General features: G+C 37.8%; 1 protein-coding gene across 4 annotated transcripts in view; it reads left to right on the top strand.

The window, feature by feature from the left end:
- The window catches only part of FGFR1 (fibroblast growth factor receptor 1), a 57481-nt gene that overhangs the window by 17545 nt on the left and 23674 nt on the right, over window positions 1-16262 (top strand). For 3 of the 4 annotated variants that reach the window (XM_072399793.1, XM_072399791.1, XM_072399792.1), the window contains exons 3-4: window positions 11803-12066; window positions 15912-15998. In XM_072399793.1, coding sequence (XP_072255894.1) covers window positions 11803-12066; window positions 15912-15998 — 351 coding nt within the window. The remainder of the gene's footprint in view (window positions 1-11802; window positions 12067-15911; window positions 15999-16262) is intronic. The other variant, XM_072399794.1, reaches the window with a different exon arrangement.

The following is a 16262-nucleotide window of genomic DNA, read 5'->3' as shown; positions in this document are numbered from 1 at the left end:
TCCAGGAGCTTTCACAAGGATCTGACTTGATGGGGAGTTAATGGCAATATGGGGTCAACAGTCTGCTAAATGTGTACATGTTTCTTTTAATGCCCCAACAGTCTATAATCTTCTGTATCTTTACCAAAAGCTATATAGTGAAAATGCCCATGAACCCGGCATTTCATAAATTGGGTTGGTAAGAAATGAAGTGTAAGTGTGTGGGGGTGGGAGGTAGGATATGCTGTTTTTGTTATTTGCAGTCAGTTGGTTAAATTTACAGGCAATCTAAACAGAACTGGCATGTTTGTAGAAGCATTGTTTAGTCTTTGCAATGTGATATATTAAATTAATTACGAGAGCACAAAGTTGTACTATATTTTACGTAGGATAGTGTTAAGTTCCTAAGGTTTGCCTAATGCAGCCAAGTGCATTATCCCAGATTGTGAGCTTTATTAACCCAGCTGAGGGTCACTAGGCTCCTGTTGTGTGTAATGAGTGATGGGGTTGTATTTGTGAACTTGTATGTGCAGAATTAATGAAGACCTCCCCCACTCACTGCAGACAAAGGGTGTTTGCCTGTCCTAGAGGTATTTCCTGGGCTAGGATGGATAAGGGATTTGAATGTTTAATGGGAAAACAAATCATCATACAGGGGACTAGTTAACTAATGATAGTTTTGGGGATAATCCAAAATGTAATTAGCAGCAAGCAATTAAATGATATTTATCCCAGCGTGTGTTAATGAGGAATCGTGTAAGGCTGGCAAAGGGTTTTCTACAGTCAGATGCTTTTTAGAGCATACAGCTTCCTATGTGTAAACAATTTAGTTATTAGTTTAGTAAGCCTGGTGCAGAGCTGTGATAAGCTGTAAACTGCACTGGCCAATCAGATGTCAGTTTTCAGCAGCTAACAATATTCACACTATTAAAACTAGTGCTCTTCCTATGCTCCCTCTTTCTGAAACTTGAATTTTGATGTGCCCCTTCACACTTGCATCTTTATTCACGGACTTGCGTCTGATTTGCTGGAACAAAAAAGAACTAAACCTGGCGGCTCACTTTTTCTTTAACATGTGTGTTTTTGTTTGGTTTTGTTCTTTTTATATTTTTTTGTCTGCATAATGCTATGCAATAAATTGGAGTGCAATATATACTTTAGAAAAAGGGGGTCCCTGATGGTTTTGACTGTTTTATTAGAAATGTGGTAATCGCTGCATGCAGTCATCAGCTTAGATTCCTTGTCGGTCTTGTGTTTCAAAGACTCAATCATTATCACTCAAAATGATAGAATTTTGGTCTGAATGAGAGCTGTACAAACTGGCTGCTCCCTAATATGCAACCGAAGCACAAGCTATGGCGACCAAGCACCATATTTTTAACATTATATAAAAAGGCTGGCTAGCCCTTTTATATAAATGTAATATTTCTTTTTTCTTTTATAATAGTTATTGTAACATTTTTTGGGGTGGACCCTCTCCCCTTTAGCCTCCTATGATACATATGTCCGATATCCTATAAGGTTGTGAGCTGCTCCTTCTGCACATGCCTGAGATTGAGCATGTCATTAGGGGCTTTTCTAGAATTTTAAAACGAATGCTCAGTCCCACACATGCGCAGTGAGATTGGTATGCTTCTATATATTTTTGCGAATGAACAGTTCAAGATAGGGTAATGTGAGCTGAACCCGAAAAATGTTCTGATGGCCTGGGGCCTACTGGACTGGTTTTAAACAAAGATGCCAGCTATTTGTATACATTTTACAGGGTTACAATGCCATACCAGTGATGGACCATGAAGTGACCTGTCAGTGTATAGTAAAAGTGCCAATCTCGAGGCCCAATTCAGCCGTATTTTACCCAAATGATTCACATAAACACATCTAAACAGATATCTTTTGAGCTAACCTTGGGGAAAACCATGATCCTTGTTTTCTCGGACACAATATTTGCTTCCCATTGCCCTGGATGTGTACTAATGTGACCCCATATAACTCCTGAGAGATGTAAACGTAAAACTATAATTCGATTTTGAGTTGCTAATATCCCAAAAAAAACAAGCTTGATGCTAATTCAGATGCAATTTGGCCCCTGAGTACACACTGCTATTTGATAGTCAAATTATCAACAAGCAGCTTCCCTGTTATTGAATGGGGATTAAAAGGTGTTACGTGGCTGAGTGCTTTCGCTTTATTCCTCCTCCTAATATGTGGGAAACTTCTGACCCCCATCCGGGTACTGAGGTTTTGGGATTAGGGTACCCACAGGCCTTTTTTGTATGCTTCAGGAAGTAGAAGGGAAAAATTTAACTAGGCCCCATTGGCGTTTCCATGGAAACCAGCCAGCGCCTGCTGCTCCGAGCCATTCACTGCCTTTTGTGCTAGTTGGGCATTGTTTAAGGCCTTTATGGCAAACTCTCCATCAGCATCAGCTTAACTAAAAAGTTTTGCATCCCAAACTTTGTATTTGCATTTGAAAGCCTCAATGTTTTGAACTTTTTTTCCCTCTTAGTTTTTTTCCTTGTTTTAAACACTCGGTATCAGTTTTCCTTCATGTTTATTTTTAACATTCCTTCCACATGTGGTATGGACAGGTCTGTTTTTACTTTTCTCCTGATTTTTCCTAAGCTTTTTTCCTGTTGTGTGTTTTTTTTTTTTTCTACATTACATGCTTTGTGTTTCTAAACGTTAGCAGAATTTTTATTTACAGAGGACCGCATGGTAAAAGAAAAATAAGAGAAATCTTAAAGAGCTTTCTCTTGAGGATATTAAATATTTTCATTTTTTTAATTTTGTAATGTAAATATGAGTTTGTTAATAAAAAGTTTATTTCGAGGGATTACCGCTCCTCCATATATAACTATGCACAGCTCAGGATTGGTTTCGGGCAAACATGCCTAGTTTTTGTAGGCATTTGCAAACCCTAATAAAGGCATTTGCAATTGGTACTTATAAGCAATAAAAAATGGGCGTTTTTAAACACTTACCATTCAAGTCCATGTAGGCGACAGAGGTGGTATACCTGGACACTGCATTATTATTATTATTAAAGAGGATTTATATAGCGCCAACATATTACGCAGCGCTGTACATTAAATACATTAAATGCCTAGAAAACTACATGGAAATGCTACCACCTCCTTCCACCTGTCAAATAGAGGGATAATGAATTGACTTTGTTAATGTTAAAGTGGAACATTCAGTAAAAAAATGTAATGGAAGAAAGCTGTCGATCCTCTGATCCTAAGCAGTTAGTCTTGCGCCATTACATATTCCTCCTACCTGGCGCAGACTTCTTCCTGTTTACGATATCCAGTCTAGCACTGCGCAGGTGTTGCAGTCAGGTGACTCGCCTTCTGAAAATTAAAAAATAAATAAATTCCGATCTTGCTGCAGGTTTCCTAATTAGTCTTTACTGTAAAATGGAAGGGTAGGAATCCCCTCCCCTTCAAATTAAAAATGTATTAAAATCTAAATCTATATAAATTTTTCTTTATAGGTCCACTTACCTGTTTTTGAACAGTAAAAAACACTCAAAAATGGATGGAGGAAAAACCCTAGCTCTAAACAAGCCCCCAGTCCAAAATTTACATTTTGAACTGCAAAGAAATACATGTTTCTGTTGTCATACAATCTATTTTTTTGTGTGCACTATACAAAGGAAAGGTGGAATGCAACTGTGCAAGCATTCCGTTTCTTTTTATGCTAACCATCTACAATCGCTCTGCGTGTCTGTTTTTATTTTGTTATACCTTCTAAATTTTCAGGATGTCTTTTTTTTATACAGGGAATGTTGTATAGTTTACTCTGCCTTATGTCAGAGTATAAACTGCCATTCTGATTTAATTTTTTAACACTTTGGAAATTAAGGTGGCGGAAGTGTGGAGCCACATCTTACGTTTTGGGTTGACTGTTTTGCCCCATGGAATTGAAAGGTTAACGCGGCTCTAGGATTTCATCTTGTTTTCTTCTACTTTGTTGGGAGGTCAAAGGGAGGCGGTAGAAAGGATTTAATTTCAAAGGAAATCCTATTTCCCACCTCGGAGAATCCAGCCACATTTCACACAAAAGGCTCAAGCAGAAAACAGGGATGGAAAGAAGCGCACCATCAGAGTAGCTGGTGTTGTGTAACTATAGAAAAATTGGTTTGCTTAGTGTAACCAATCAAATTCAGACTTTTGATTCACACGAGTCACTTTAAGTGGTTGCTGGTAATAATCGATTTAGGCAGTGCTGGTTAAACTGGTGCCATATGGCATTCTAGACCATTATAATTTAAATCCTTGACAAATCAGTCTCCGTGTACTTTGACGAGCATACACCTATACCGTGTATAATGGGCAGAGAACTGCATTTGTAGACATCCTTTATTCCTTACATGGAACGAGCTTGCTTGCTGTCATCAAGAATTGTATAAGCATGGAATGCTGTGCTTATATTGTGGGTGGAGGAGGGGGGATGCCTCCAGACATGCCTTCCATCAAGGTAATTATCAAAGATTGAGGGATTTCCACTGCAAACAAAGAACACTTCACAGGCTTAAGAAACCAGAGTAGGTAATGAATGTTATTTACAAAGTTTCGAATTTTGCCACACTAGCTTACAATATATACAATCTGCTGGAAAAAGGGTGAATGTTGACCATTTGGCATTCTACTTGTGTGTTGGCTACAGACTAGTAGGAACAAGCCCTACATGTTTTCAGCTGAATCAAATTTGGGGAAAAATAAGTGAATCTTTGGATTTATAAATTGACCAAGTGTGTTGTATCCGAGAGACTGTGTACTCTTTACCCTTTCCTTATGAATAACAGAGTTAAACATTATCAAGCTCGGGAGAGGGTAATGGCTGAGAACTCCTATTTGCGGGAGAAGTTAATGAAGTATCATGGTGGTTAGTGAGACAGAAATCCTCCACTTTATGAGCTCCTAATCACAGCAGCTGATTAAGCAAAGTGTTTTTCAGTTCAGGAATGTCATTATCACACATTGTACAGTGTACCATATAGCACATTTTCTGTTCATTACTGTGGCTCTGCACAGAGCTTTCAATACGAGTGTTGGCATGCATTCTATGTGCCCGCTGGTTACTTTCCATATTCCTGGGCTAAAGGGGTGTTTGGCCTAAAGCTTTACCTTTTTATAAAATGTTGCCATATCTTTGGTGCTTTTTCTTTAGTTCCAAGAAGGCTGCTTAAACTTTGGTTAATACTTCACCAGTGCTGACTAAAATTGATGATCTACAGACTAGCACTTGCAAGTAAATATTAAACAATGTGTGTTTATACAAGACCTAAAGGCTTTAGCTCAAATGCATGTGTGTTGATGCCAAAGGTGTTCCTGGGATAAGACGCATGTTGCAAGTACATGACATTAGTGGTGAATTCACACTTGTCAAAACCACAAGTGAGTGAACCCTAAAACATATGCCAGTTTTATGCCTGAACACATGATACAGGGCACAGTTGCCTGCAACGTTGCTAGTGTACATTCTTGGAGTACATGGGGACACATTGTCTTTGTTAGCTCAGGAAGGATATACACTCCTAAAAGCATAATTTCTATTATATTCGGAACTGTGGAGTAACTAATCCTGATTAGGCATGTAAAGCCGTATAAAGTTCTGTCCAGGGGCGATTCCTACGCAGTTCACTACCTATACCCGGGAAGTCCTCTCAAAGATCACCTAACACCAAAACAAACACTTTGGATCAAATGTTCACACCATCTTGCAGAAGACTAGTGTTCCCACCTAGATATTAGCTGGAGGGCATTTGTCTTCCATTAGTTATCAACTTTCTACTCTGTCTGCACCACCCAATGTTAAACATAGAGCTTTGCATGGGCGCAGGAATAGATTCCTAACATGAAGCTTTGTTTTCATCCGTTGCTGTAGGACAAAGTGGGATTTAGTTAACCTGTCATGAAAAAAAAAATCTGTTTTTACCCAACATTCCAGAAAAAGGTAAAGTCCTTGTGTTCATGGACTGCTTGTTTTTACCAGGAGGATGTCAAAGGTCCATTTTCTTGAGAAACAATACAGCAGATTGTGTGCAAACCCTACAGGTTTGATCCAAAAAATGATGGCTTCTTTGGAAAAGGGTAATCAAAAATGTATTGAGAACAATAAAAAAAAAAGCTGAACTTTGTGGGGGAAATGTGAACTATATATTTACAGGGGGTCTTTACCTTTCTTGCAGGTGGCACGGGTAGGTTTAGAAGGGTAATCTTCCTGTAAAGTGTACCAGATTCTCTGTAACCCCCATACAAACATTTTTAATCAGCAGCTGGCATAATCATAGTTCCAGATAATAAAAGCTATTCATAAGATTGAATTTTTCACAGGTTTTTGTTCTCCAATTTAATAGAACAAGCCAAGGGCATGACTGAAATTAAATCCTCTTCTATGTCCATCTTGCCACCTGAGCATCATTATTCAAAGCCGTCGCCCCAGGCTAAAATTTGAGCTCTTAAGTTAATTTTTTCCGCAGCGCTCACTGTCAGATGGGGAGGAACAGCAGATTAAATAAGGTTGCTCGCCTCTGTTCTCGGCAGACTTGCAATTGGCAATAACAGAAAGCATTCGCTCATATAACATCATATCAGGAGCACTGGCATTTAATTTTGTTAATAACAAATCAAAACATTACCGATACCTTACCGATCTGACCTTTTTGTACCAGGCTTTTCTTGTAATGGGTCCCATTATTGGTGTAAGAGGGCCATTCGCTCTATGGCTTTATGGCCATATAAACCTGCATGAAGAATAGAAGCTGCATCTGTCAGTCTTAAAGGCTTCTTAAGAGAAATCAAACGTCGTGCTGTTAAAATGCTAAACAGGGTAGACTGAGTACTTACCTTTCAAGAAAAGAAAAGATTGCTTAGCAACGCATTACCTCTTTAAAGCGTCTTTACTGATTTGTCTTTCAAGAGGATCAATACATTGTTTTTAGTGTTTTTAAAGCACTCAGATTTTAACAATTGCAATTATAAATTTATTTCTAAATGTTCTTAAAGGTTTTTTGTCTTTTATTCCCTTGTTATAGTGGCTTAAGTAGCCAATCTTGCCTTTGTGTAGTCTTTTGTATTCATTTGCATGCTTGGAAATGCTTGAAGCTAAATGAACAATATAGAGCAAACTTTGTTTTCTTTATCCTGCACAGGCATAAAAAAAAATCCTCCTTGCAGTGGCTCTGTGCCAGATCAAATACCGTCTTGTGTCTAGGAGTGCCTTTTATGGGGTTGTGTGCCTATAGCCGCTTGTCCAGGCTGGGTGATCATATCTAGGCATTGTGCAGATTTTAGGCCATGTCTGTATTTACTTCAAGATAAGACTGGTGCCAGGCCTTAAGCTCGGCACAGACTGTAGATTTTTGTCACTGGAGATCACGATTCATGATCTAGTCTAAAAACCTAGCACTACTTTAAAGCTGCGTACACACTTGCAATTTTTGTTGTTGGAAAGGATCTTTCACGATCCTTTCCAACGACAAGGGGCTGCAAGATGCATGAACGACGCTGTACATACAGCACCGTTCATGCTCTATGGAGGGGGGAGAGCGACGGAGCGGCACCCTGCTGCGCGCTCTCCCCTTCCCTTTCATTACGATCCGCTGTCGTCCATCGTCCGTGGATCCGGCAGGTCGGTCGTCCGGACGATGGACGACACCGACTGTACACACGGAAGATTTTCGCCCGATAATTGGCCGATGCCAATTATCGGGCAATAAAAATCTGCCGTGTGTACGTAGCTTAAGCTCTTTGCCTCTAGCATTACCATGCAAGGAGGTATATGTTCATGGATGCAAAAAAATCTTTTATTCCACTTTTAGCATGTGCCCCATTGTTAATGCAACCTTTGGGATGAACTGATTCTTATCTTGTATTGTGACGACATGCAAAGTCTCTTCTCTATACAAGCTAGATGCTCGAATATGCAAATGGTGATCAGCTGCTATGGCTTCCATTGCTCACTTTGTGAGTGGATAGTGATGGGCTGGAAGTTTGCGTGAGAAGTGGTGGCCTTCCGCAAGCAATTATCCATACCGGCCATTGCAAATTTGACTGTGTGTTTGCATATATTAGGTCTAACATGTCGTAACCCCAAAGCCAATATAGGATATGGCTATATAAAGTAATGGTATGGAGTCCACTTACCTAGGAATATACATGTAGTAGAGCAGTGATGGGTCTTTAATACAGGACGTTCCAGGAAGTGTTTTATGGTACTGATGTGAAAGAAGTGCACAAAAAATGAAGACTATATATGCTTATCCTAAAGTTCAACCTAAAGGGATCCTGATCACACAGTCAGATGCCTCCATGCATCTCCATGTCCAGGGTTCTTCACACCATAAATGTCAGCTTCAGTGTTCAAAAACCTAAATGTTGGATAGTGGTTGTAAATATAGCAGGTAATGGCTGGACCCCAGTCTGTGGATATTTGCAGGGGTAAAAGTGAAAGCATAGAGTAGGTAAAAAAAAAATTAGCAACTGCCTTTTATTGCTGCTCATGTTCCCACAGTGGAGGTTTACCCTTTAGCTTTGCTTTCACCTAGATAGCCAGGACAAAGTTTTTGAATTGTGCAATGCAGAGGGGAAATAATCTGTGTTGACAGATGGGAATTCCTTTTTACTTTGTGGAAACTTCCTTTCATGTCCCAATGTTTCTCAAAGACAATTAGTAAAGGGAGATCTTCCCAGCATAAAGGGGGATCTCCCCAGCAGGAGTCTTGATAAGGGGGCTTTAATCCTTCTCTACTGCACCTGAAATGTAATGAACATAGTAACATTATAGTTATACTTACCATTACACAGTATTAGTAACCACTTCTCTACACTTTGCCTCAGTCTTGTTAGAACACTTAGTACTACTGATTCATAGCTTGCTGGACTTCGTCCTATAAAAGTCATGTTCAAAGGTCAAATTAATCAGCTGTCCCAGAGCCAAACTTTACACAAGTTTACTCATAGAAAAGAATGGTAGCTTCATTCCATTTACGTACATTCACATAATATTTTAAGTTTATTCATATAAAAAAAATGATGGCTTTATTTCCACTACATATTTTTAGAATTTGATGTAACTGAAGAAATGTAAATGCCGTAACTTTTTTGTACATATTAGAAGTTATATTTTAGCTAAAAAGTAATGATACTGTACTCCTCTCAATACTGAAAATGTTACTGCACTTCTAAGATAACTCTGATCCCTTCTGGGTAATCTATGCACATTGCAAGGATATTAGGAAATGCTTCAGATTCATACACAGAAAAATCTCTGTTTCCTTATGTCTTTTGCAAAATGAATCCTGTATGAGGAGCGTCTGAACGCAAGTGTACCTTCCATGTTGTGTAAAAAGCTGTAGTGCCTTTATCCCTTAGTAGTTACCTTTTGCTTATATTTACTCTTATCCTAATGGTTTGTTAAATATGATGTCCCTCAGTTCTGATAAAGCAGGAGATTGCAGATCTGTGATAGTCATACAGACCATGGAACGTTGGGAGTTCAATTTGTGACATGTGATCTGTAGAAACTGGCACAGAATGGGCACCCACTTGGTTACTTGTTGAAAAAGGTTTTGGACATGCTAACCTTTTTTTCTTTCAAAAATGTTTAAAAAAACATTCTGCCCCTATTGGGAAATATATAAATCCAAACCTTCAATACACTCATTCATATATTTTAGTATCTGAATATTTTTTTTTTCAATCTACTCTTGGTTTCCAGTAATTTAAAACCTTATCCAACAGTGATAAGTTACTATCTTAAATCTAAAACCTCTATCAATCATTCTCAAGCTAATACATTCCCAGGACACATTGCTTCCAGTCTACTAGCTTGATGTCTAGGGTTAGAATATCAAATATTATTTCCCTTTTATAATAAATGTCCAATTTCTTAAATTTTTTAACATAAACTTGAATAGCAGAAATATTTATTAGAGGGTTTGAACTGAGAGATGTAAAGTGTGTGTGTAATATAAATATATATGTGTGTGTGTATATTTCTATCCAAACTGAATTGAAGAAGTAAGCAGGCAGGGGTTTACGGAAATAATACTATCTATATAATCGCTTCCTATGGCTTTGTTCAGGAAACTTATCTTCTGATGGTTCAGGAAGAGACCCTGTACTCTATAGATCATATCCAGTATTTGTCAGCTTATGTTTGCTTGTATAATGTGCTTAATTGGAGAAGCCTGGCAAATATAATGTGTCTTTTTCTTCCTGTGTGTCCAACATTTGTTTACACGGCCAGAGTGGCCCTCCTCTTATCTTTATTGACATTGATAAGGAAAGGACAAGGGAGAAAAAAATGGCTTTCTTACTAGATCTCAGGCTGTAGGTCACAGTGATTGTTTCTGTCTGTGAATAGAATTTTATTTAATGCTTTGTCTTGGATGATTTTGTTGGAATGTCATGCAGCTTTTGTGTGTCCTTAGGGGGTCAGTGTACACATGTTTCTGTGACACCCCTAAGAATAAAGAGTTGAAAATAGAAGGGGAGTATGTTGTATACTCATGGAAATGTCATATATTATGAATAATTGCTTATGAAGTGTTGGGTTGGTCACTAGCATTATTTTTTTTTTCCTGCAAGAATTTCCCTCCTTTCAGAAATGAGTTGGACTGAAAATGAAAGTTTGAACTCTATGAAAGATGTAAAACCAAAACCTTTTCTTTTTGTAAGGGTAAAGAACTCGGATCAGCATTTATTGAGGTCATTGTGTCCACTTTAATAATTTACTCTTCTCTCCTGATGATTATTGTGTTTGGTACAAGTGAGAATACTCAAAATGTTTGAGTTGTCACAAGAACAGTGGTGAGGGATATCTTCCAATCTGGATGTTTAATAATAAAGGAGAGAAAAGTGTTTTAACTATTCCTTTATTAAGAACCATTCCCTTATTAAAAAAAATGGCTTTGCATACTCATTATGACCAAATTTATCACATTGGTGCATGTGCATCATTCGTAATTGTTTTATGTTTATATTGCTTTGCTACTATTTCATTTTATGCCATGGGCAATTATGATAGACGGCTATAAATATGCTCATTGGCTAATTATGTAATAAACACTAACCCTGAAGCTTGGCTTTTCAACCTGTTCTTCACCCATGAAGCACCTGCATAGTTTTTCAGCATTTTGAAAATGAATTCAAGAAGAATGGTCACAATGAAGAGATTACCCAAATCAACTGATTTAAGGACCTTCTATTATATTCATGAGACCAGAAGTATTATTAGGAGACTTTTTGAAAACAGCCAAACCCTAACTTATAGATTGTAGTGAGTAGATCTTTAATAAGATTTATAGTAAAGCTTTGACCGAACAATAAAAAGAACCTTGATCAATCAGGTTGGAAAATTTCCAACAAATGAACCTAAAGTATCATCTGCGTTTTTGAGGCATCTCAATCAGATTCTATTTGATCCAATTTTGGAGCGTGTGCACCTACTTGTATCTTCACTGCACTTTTCTTCTGTTATTCAGGAAACTGACTGCAGTGTGTGAATAATTTTATTGGTCATCTGTTAAATAAACCAAATCCATCAAATTGAACATCCATTTAAGTTGATTTGAAGCATTGAAGTTCAAGCAGTGCCTGCTAGGCTACCTCAAGATAACCTAATTGCGGGTGATCAGAAATCCGGACGTTCATAGGGACAAACTAATGATTGCATACATGCAATTAATTTTCTTAGAATGAAGATAGATTTGAGTTTTACTGTTCAAAGCCAACAAGCTCACCAGACTTAAAAATAATGGCCTCCCTATTTTTTAATTTTTTAATTCCGATTTATTTCTTTGTTCCCACTTAGTTGGCCAAGCAGCCAAACCAGAAATGGAATCGTATTTGGCTCGCCCTGGAGACTCGATAGTTTTACAGTGCAGGCTTCGAGAGGATGTTCAGAGCATCAACTGGGTGAAAAACGGAGTTCAGCTTTCGGAGACTAACCGCACGCACATAACAGGGGAAGTGATCCAGATTCTCAACGCAGGGCTGGAGGATTCTGGGTTGTATGCCTGTGTGACTAGCGGCCCATCTGGATCTGATACCGTGTTGTTCAGAGTTAACATATCAGGTTTGTAGCTGCTGTTTACCTGATTGTGAAGCCATACAATGATCTTTCTATTTGAAGGAAACTCTTGTTTAAACCTAATGTTTCTTTACAGAAAAAAGATATGGCAGTAACTACATGTATATTCAATGGTCTGCAGAACTGGACCCCTATTCTAGTATTTTAAATAACCCCATGCAAAGACTTCACCAGGCAAATTTAAAAAGCCAAACAAATCTTTTAACACATTGTAACTAACCAGCCCTTAGAAGTGATGGCTGTTTTGGCTTTCCTTTTATATTTTCACCTTGGGAACCTTCTAGTAATACAGTCCTTGTCCAAGGCTGACAACATTCACCTATTTTTAAGGAATCTGTGGACACGTATTGTTATCCTAGAAAGTGTTTGAACTGTACATACTATGTAGTGGTAGCTCTAAAATCCTTATGCTCTGATAACATTGTGTGACATAAGGCCACTGAATGTACACAAGATCAACCGTTATTTGTTTTATAACAAAAATGGTAGGTATATCTGTTTAATAACAGACCAAAAGGGAGCAAAAGACATAGGTTCCTTATAGAGGTTTACATATATTTGAAAAATTCCCAAAACAAGAGGTTATTTTATCCTCCAATCATATTCATAATTTGCGGGTACACTGGGTAGGCTTAATTATCTTGGATATCCAAGGTACCCTGTCTTGGTGAAAACGCTTTATAAAGTTCCTGCTTCTATCTCCCAGTCTATACCTGCTGCTGCTTTCTCTTTATTGTAAAATAAGTTGACTCTCCAGCCATGGCTCATACTGCCTATAATTGGTAGAGTACTTCTTACCCTAACCTATATGATTTTCTATCGGTTTTATTTTTGATTGATTAATAATTAGGATTTATATGGCATCAACATCTCTCTGTAGTGTTCTTTACAAAATAGGAAACGGCTGCATAATACAGAGGTGGCTCAAAAAATTTCAGTGACTAATGGATAACGTTTAACAGAATATACAGTAATTCTAAATAGAGCTGTGTGCTTGTGCTTATGTGTATATCAGTGTCACATAATATGTTAACATTTTATAAAGAATGGGTTGGATTTCCATCAAAGGGGCATGTAGGCACACAACCTTTGCTGAAAAAAAAATCACTGGCACTGTAGAAGAATATTTTTTTAGATGGGTTTCTTTTTTATTGCCTCCAACCTGGTTTACAAGACATCTGGTTTAAGAAGGCTTTTAAAAGATGGCCATATTTGGACTGATAATGGAAAATGATCTCTGACCAATATAAGAAAATGCCACCCATATTCCTCTGTAAGCACAGGTTCCATACCCTAATACAAACCAGAATCACAAAGGAAACAAACCAGAATCATAGCATTTGATCTGGTAAATGTAATCATTTAGTCTTCTACGACTGTGAAAGTTCTCATTTATTCAGGTCATAGGTCCAGTAGCAGTTGGATGCATTCATCTGGACTTGTTCTTATAATGTTGAAGATGGTTTCCAGCTTGTCCAGGAAGGTGGCTTGGAAAGGTCTTCAACATTACAAGAACATTTCTGTTGCTTGCGACCAACTACTACAAGATACCCCTTGCTATGATTATACAGACATTTAATATTGTTTACGTTAACAACATGATGGACAGAAGTTTGAAAGCCACTACTTATCCACTCAGCTTGTAATGAAATGCATATCATTCTTGCACTTTCCCAGTCTTCATCTGGGAGGGCCCAGCAGGACCTCTGGTTGCTTGTTTGATCCCTCACCAGTTGATCAAAGAGGGCTAGTTAATTATATTGAGCACAGTGAAAATGTGAATGCCAGCTGTAGCAGAGTTCAGAAATGTCACCTCTTCAGCCTGCTGCTATCACATGCAGGGTGTGAGTGTGAAAAGAACATTAGAGATGTGTTGCTGGGAAATGTTTGTACAAGTTCTTCACAAGACATTTGGCTACAATTCTTTTTTTTAGTCCTAATAGCGTAATGATTATTTAGGGTGTAGTTTACATTGTTAAAACCCATTTTAGACTTAGAAATGCTAAACAGAAGTAATTTGTAGGTTTCGAAAAGAATTACATTTTAACTCGACAACATACCGGTAGTTCATTTTCAGTTTGCTGGGAAAAGTCTAATACATAGAACAATCTCTGCAGCCTGGTATTATTCCTCTGCATTGACATGCCCAGCTAGGAGTGGCATGAGACTGATCATATGTGCTCATCTATGTATTGACAGTAACCAGAAATAACTAAATTAAAGAAATCCCTAACATCACATTTATCTTTTACCCACTGCACATGGCACATTCCTGGCATTTTCCAAAAAACATTTGAGCATATTTAATGTTTTTGCTCCCTGTACTATAATACTGCACAATGACTGTGCTTTACTGCGCCTTTTTTGCAGTGCATGTCTAGGATAAATAGTTCCATAATTGCAGTGCTGCTCTCAATTTAAAGCATTCCCTGGAATTTCCTGCAGCTTTGTTCACCTTTAAGGGATAATGAGCACCTCCCCCAGGCAAATACCCTAGACACAATGCATAAAGATGACAAAGTTCAGTTGCCTTTTGCAGAACTTTTCATTTATCGTACTGATTAATATAAAGTGGGGTATGCCATGTTTTTTAATGCTATGGTGTGCTTTCTATAACTATTGTGTGGGGCTTTTTGTTATATTTTACTTTGTGGCTGTGAATATACAGCAGTCCAATGTTGTACGATAATAATTAAAAGATGGCATGAGAGTAGACGGCGCCCCTGATGGCCAATGCAGTACTATTAATAGTAGATGACTCAATATTAAACCACAGGCTCTAAAAATAGAGGTATAAATTGCAATCTGATCAACTGTACATGCACAATTATTGCTATCATTTCGGCCAGCTGCACAGCAAACTATCAAACCGCTCCACAAAAAAAAAATCATAGTAATCATATGCTATGGACATTACCTATTACCCCTTATGGCTACTTAAGGATGGTAATGATATAGTAGTGTGGTTAAGAGGCCTAATATCCTACAACAGTGTCTTATTAATTAATATAAAGGTGCAACATTATTAGCATCTTTGTACAAAGTGAAAACCTTTTAAAACAAATACATGAGCACAACTGGTCATGCTGACGCTTGTATCGCCATACATGTTTAAAACCAAACTTTGCTTATAGCACTTTGTTTTAGTTTTGGACAGCGATCTATTGCAGTGTCCCATCTACTTTCTGTTCATCTCACAAGTATCTAACAGATCAAACTGTGAAAAATATTCTCTGGTGGGCCCATAAAACAATTGGGAGTGGGGTAGGGGGTAGCACATGTGTCAGGTTTTCATTAGTAAGCCCCATGCAGAAATTAGATTACGATCTCTAGAAACAATGTTTCATGTTTCCTTTTAAAGGCAAAAACACCCATCAATTTCACTTATTTAATAGTGACCTATGGTCATAGTGGCCACCACAACTATGACCTATGTGAGTGCGTAATTGAAATCGGACATCCACAGGAATAAAGGACCATTCCCAATGTACTCTATAGTATTATAGCTGCACAGTGAGCCTATTTACAAGGAATTTTTTTTATAGCTTTTTGTTTTTATTTATGACTAGCATCTGTTTTCAGCTGACAAGTTGTTTGCAAATTTAGCTAAAATATGTTGAAAGGAAAACATGCAAATGTGAAAATTATTCTCATGATAATGTGCTATACCTGTCACTTTATTTTATGATGTTAGATGCTGCTCTGTTCTCTTGGTGAAAGCATGCTTGATCCTCCAAGCCTGTGTAATAAATATATAAAAGATGTGACACGTTGGTACTTAGGTTTATATATGGCTAAGTGAGTGAATATTTTACCTTCTCTTACCACAGATGCCTTACCTTCTGCCGAAGATGAAGATGACGACGACGATAATTCTTCTTCAGAAGAGAAGGCAACCGAAAACTCTAAACCCAACCGTAAGTAAAATATTTTATTTATGTAGGCCACAAAGGTTTAGTAATGTAACCAGTTCTCCATCATTTAGCCCCAAAACATATTAAACTGTCACATGTGTTAACACTTTCTCTGATAATTGTGGCTAAATACTTGGATTTGCAATTTCCCATTTTGGCCATCTAAGGGGTCACTTCTACTAAAGGGTTACATATGCAGGGTTGAAAGCAATGGCTTGTTTTTAATGTCAGCAATTTTAAGATCACCAAAGGCTTTATTGCATGGAC

This window comes from Pyxicephalus adspersus, chromosome 2, assembly GCF_032062135.1.
Source record: "Pyxicephalus adspersus chromosome 2, UCB_Pads_2.0, whole genome shotgun sequence".
Classification (NCBI taxonomy): Eukaryota; Metazoa; Chordata; class Amphibia; order Anura; family Pyxicephalidae; genus Pyxicephalus; species Pyxicephalus adspersus.
The sequence above is the reverse complement of the archived record's forward strand: the minus strand, read 5'-3'. Positions and strand labels throughout refer to the sequence as shown.